The sequence below is a fragment of the Epinephelus moara genome, chromosome 15, assembly GCF_006386435.1.
Source record: "Epinephelus moara isolate mb chromosome 15, YSFRI_EMoa_1.0, whole genome shotgun sequence".
NCBI classification, from domain to species: domain Eukaryota; kingdom Metazoa; phylum Chordata; class Actinopteri; order Perciformes; family Serranidae; genus Epinephelus; species Epinephelus moara.
The window spans coordinates 3,422,669-3,426,934 of record NC_065520.1 but is presented as its reverse complement, the minus strand read 5'-3'; the positions used below and the strand labels follow the sequence as shown (position 1 = coordinate 3,426,934).

Below are 4,266 nucleotides of genomic sequence, written 5' to 3'. Positions count from 1 at the left end.
AAAAAACTATCACATTTCTACCACTTTTAAACACACCTGGTAGGCCCAAATTGGTGGAGATTTCTCTCCACTTTTGTGCCTTCTTGTGAAGGTCGCGATACGCCTGCAATCTTGTGTCCCAGAGCTTGTCACAGAGGCACACAGCCATAATTATTTTCTCCTCCATCTTGCTGTTGATCTGAATTTTTCCGCCATTTTTTTTTCCACACTCCACACTATTGGACGCGGCGAGGTGTCGTCACAGTGCGTTGCGGTCAAATAAAAAAAAATTCAATTCGAGCGCAGGCTGGCGGCGCGCAGACGCCGGGCACACTTGCTACACACTTTGGATGTGTAAGATGCGTGGGCGAGTGTAGTAGTAACCCATCAGATAAAGCACACCTTCACTGAGGTATTCCTTGGCATATGTGGTGTTGGGTAGGGAGTAGTTCCAATTGCGACAAGACAGCTGGATCTATCAAAGAGCAAAAAAGGGATGGAGAGAGCTCTCTTCTGGAGGTAGATGGTGGGATCCTCTGTTGGCTACAGAAACAAAAAAAAGAAAGAAAGAAGAGAAAACAGAGAATTATTTTAGGGACTACTAGTTTTAAATCTATGAAATCATTAAAAGAATGGCTCTTGCCTCAGTAACTGTTTTATGACAGTGGGCCACTACATTTTTTAGGAATTGTTGTACATGATAGAGACAATGCTCTGACAAACCATAAAGCAAGTCCTTGCTGACATAGTAGCAGATGAAAAATAAGTGTTTAATGTAACTAAATATGCAACAAACCCTCACCTGAAGGTTATTCAGCAATGCCTCACTGGCATGTCCCAGCTTCTTAGGCGGTGCAGTTGGTGAAGGAAAGAGTGTGGGGAGTGCCCTGAACAGGGCAATGGCGTATTTCACTAGAACAGAACAGAACAGATGAACTTTTAGTTCAAAGTTACCCTTCTCGGCTATTATCAGGTTTGTGTCATTCACAAATAATTTTTATTTTGTCACCATGAAAAGTATCATCATTCAGGGTTTATTTATTTAGCATTACATACACAGTCCTATTCACACCCATGTCTGAGGTAACGGTCACAGTGTATTAGAGACACAGCAAAATGATCAACCTACATCCAGGGTCATGGGTGGCTTCATTACTTTCTTCCAAACACCGTAAAATTGCACCTTGGAGTAGAAGTCTTCCCATCTTCTTTACTTCATCTGTGAATTTGCTGTTGCCCTTATCCAGGATCAGCCGCAGCTCACCCATCACCTATAATGCAAGAAAGCGTTAAAACCGGCAACAATGCTTTTTTTGGTAATAAACCCAAACAGTTAGTTAACTGCTTACATGATGAAGGTCCTTGAAACACAGATATGCATCTAGGATCTTTGTTGGCCTGTCCCCTTCTTTCAGGGCATCACTGTCAATGAAGGCTCTTCTTGCTTGAACCTCAAGGGCAAGGACTTGGGAAACAGCATCTTGGTTGGGTTTTGATTTCCTGTACATCTCCCTCAGAGTCTTGTAATGTCTGGCCTGTGCCGTCAGACTATCCTGGTCTGCTAAAATGGAGAGCACAAATCAGTACTGGGTATCAGACAAGTCAATCTGAACAATACTATGGGTTTCAGACAGCAAGTGTAACACTGAACCAGATCTGACAGTCTGGATAAAGACTTTTTCTTCAAGTAGAATTTGATTTGCAAAGCTCTGTCCAGTGACCTGGAGACTAGAGACTAGTTTGAGAGTGAGAGAGGGTCTTGTAACCTGGTGCAATTTTGAAGAAAATGTAAATGTTATTTAATACTCTCTGTTATACTATGAACTAACAATTAAATTTTCCATAAAAGAAAAGTTCCAAAAATATTTGTGTATGCTGTCAATTACAGTTTTTGAAAAAAAAAAAAAAAATCTGAATCAGCAGGTCAGAATTTTGTTTTCAGCCAGGAAAATTGCAATTGGTGCATCTCTAATTGAAAGAGAAAAATATCTTGATAAACAAAACCACCTTAACCCACACCACAAGGAGTGTTTTGCATGTTTTACTTTAAGCAAGGTATGCCCTTTCTGCACTTCCGTGAGCCAAATGGCCCAATCAGACCCAGTCAGAATTGAAATGTAAAAATATAAATGTCTGTAATATGTCATTATATCAAAATATTTGCCTAATTTTCCTGACAAATGTTGTTGGCAAAATTACATTTCCACTTAAATGAACTGTGGCCACTTTCAGAACTGTTCCCAGATGTTTGATGCAAAATAATCGTTGACCCACCACTTGAGTCTGTATCATAATCTTCTCCGTTGTCACGTGAGGAGAGGTCAATGTGACGCCTTTTCTTTGGCTGGCCCCTCTCTGGTGTGGGCCCCTGCCTCTTTTGTGGGGACTTCATATTCTGTAGCCTCTTGTGAAAGTTTTTGTAAATGTTCATCTGTGGTAAATAAAATTTCACTCAATAAGACAACAAATACAAATAAAAAAAACTGACACAGATAAACAATGTCAGTAATAAATAAATAAATTCTTAATTATCTAAGTGCAAGAAATAATACACCACAAATGTTAAATCACTTACATGTTTCATTGTCTTTATCTTGTAGCATGGAATAATACTCCACCAGTCTCCAACTAACTGTCAGTATAGTCCACATATTCTGGAGGACTGGGAAGCTGTAGGGTCTTTTTGGGGCTTTTCTTCACCAAAGGACTGCATGTTGGGGAGCAGATTGGAGGTGTCCTAAGTGTAGACCCAGTTCTTGCTTGACCAGGACCGGCTTTTTCTGTTAAGGTGGCAGCCTCATCCTAAAAGGAAAAAAAAAAAAAAAAAAACAACAGGTAAAAAAATAATGTCCAAAAAGATAAACAACAGACTCCAAGTATAGCTGCTGCGCAGCGATGGGTCTGGTCCGGGCATTTTTAGGCAATTCTGAGCAACAAGCAGAAGAATTGGAAGACATTTACGAATTTAGCAACACAATCTGCCTTTTGCATCAGCTGAGGCTTGAACTCACAACTTCTGAGACTAAGGCCCAATCCCAATTCCTATCTTAACCCTCAATCTTAATTCTCAAACTCAACCCTCAATCTCACTAGCCCTCAAAACCAAGTGTTAAGGGCTATCTTGTGACTTTAAAATGGGACACCCCTCAAAGGCAAATACGTCTTAAGACTGTCAGGGGCAGCAATATGCCAAAACTCCGTCCAGTCTGTCAGTTTAAAGAAGAAGAAATATATGTCATCAGTAGTCGTCGATAAAAAGACGTGATGAGTTTTTTTTCCCCAACACTTTATTTCAATTCTTGTACAAAACAAGCAGTGACAGACACCCCTTATAAGAGTGGGCTACAGTGAGTACCGGGCCATCAAATCACAGCATCCGCGGTGAGAGGACACGGAATTGTGTGCACTTTTACTCACGCGGGTGTAGGTGATCACGGATATTTGATGTAGGAAAGATGTAGCCAGATGTATTACCTGTTTTAGATACGTGGTTGTCTGTCCGTCCGTAGCACGCGTCATGTGCGCCACTTCACCACCGACCCGTGCGTTAAAGCGCAAACAGTCCCTCAGCCCTGTAGGCAATGAATGAGGAAATAATCGCCCCGGTTTAATACGCAAAATGGGGTCAAACTAATCGCCCCGGTTTAATACGCAAAATGGGGTCAAACCCCCGGCGGCTATTAGGTGCCCAGCGGCTGTATGCCACCGGGCGACTATTTGGAAATATAGCCTACGGTATGTGACAATAATCATATGTGTATTATAACAGTATAAGTGTGACTAATGATAACAGCAAGCAGCAGGAGGCATCTAGCAGGACCACGGCAGCTCTTGTAGGCTGAAATCAAGACGATCACATTAACCAGTGCGCAATCATCAGACTTGACAATTATCACGGGAAAACAATCTTTGTTATATCAAGATAACGAAATAATAAGTCGTTATCACGAGATAAATGCACACAAAAAAATAAAAAATACATGGCCGTTCTCGTCTTCCGTAGCTATGTTGTCAATGTAACAATACGTCGGTTATGCCCAGGTATTGAATCAAATGTGTTTTAAGACATTTTTGCTTAGTTCACCTTATTGTCTATTTGTCTCATCGTGTTTCATGGACACGGCGATGTGAATAGCGCTGTTTCAGCTCATTTCTGCTCACTTTTGAGGACTTCCGGGTCCGTTTTCCTCTGCTGAATGAAACCATGGCGACACGAAATGCGGGTACCTTATTGGTGTAGCGGGATCACGTGACGGCCGTGCCACCACTCGCGTACCAAATCTCTAT

At 41.5% G+C, this 4,266-nt stretch overlaps 1 protein-coding gene across 1 annotated transcript; it reads right to left on the bottom strand.

Moving 5' to 3' along the window:
• Positions 1–88: 88 nt before the first annotated feature.
• Positions 89–3,584, bottom strand: LOC126401633 (uncharacterized). The gene is made up of 7 exons (XM_050062974.1): positions 3,454–3,584; positions 2,555–2,781; positions 2,254–2,410; positions 1,329–1,537; positions 1,163–1,250; positions 782–891; positions 89–522 (listed from the first exon to the last, which is right to left on the bottom strand). Exons 2-7 carry the CDS (start codon positions 2,561–2,563, stop codon positions 367–369), a joined length of 729 nt encoding a protein of 242 aa, XP_049918931.1. The 5' UTR covers positions 2,564–2,781; positions 3,454–3,584; the 3' UTR covers positions 89–366.
• Between the last annotated feature and the right edge of the window lie 682 nt (positions 3,585–4,266).

Coding starts and splice junctions, on each gene's coding strand:
- LOC126401633 (XM_050062974.1), bottom strand. Junction 1,251..1,328: donor GTTTCAAGGACCTTCATCAT/GTAAGCAGTTAA, acceptor CTTGCATTATAG/GTGATGGGTGAGCTGCGGCT. Junction 523..781: donor CATTGCTGAATAACCTTCAG/GTGAGGGTTTGT, acceptor TTGTTTCTGTAG/CCAACAGAGGATCCCACCAT.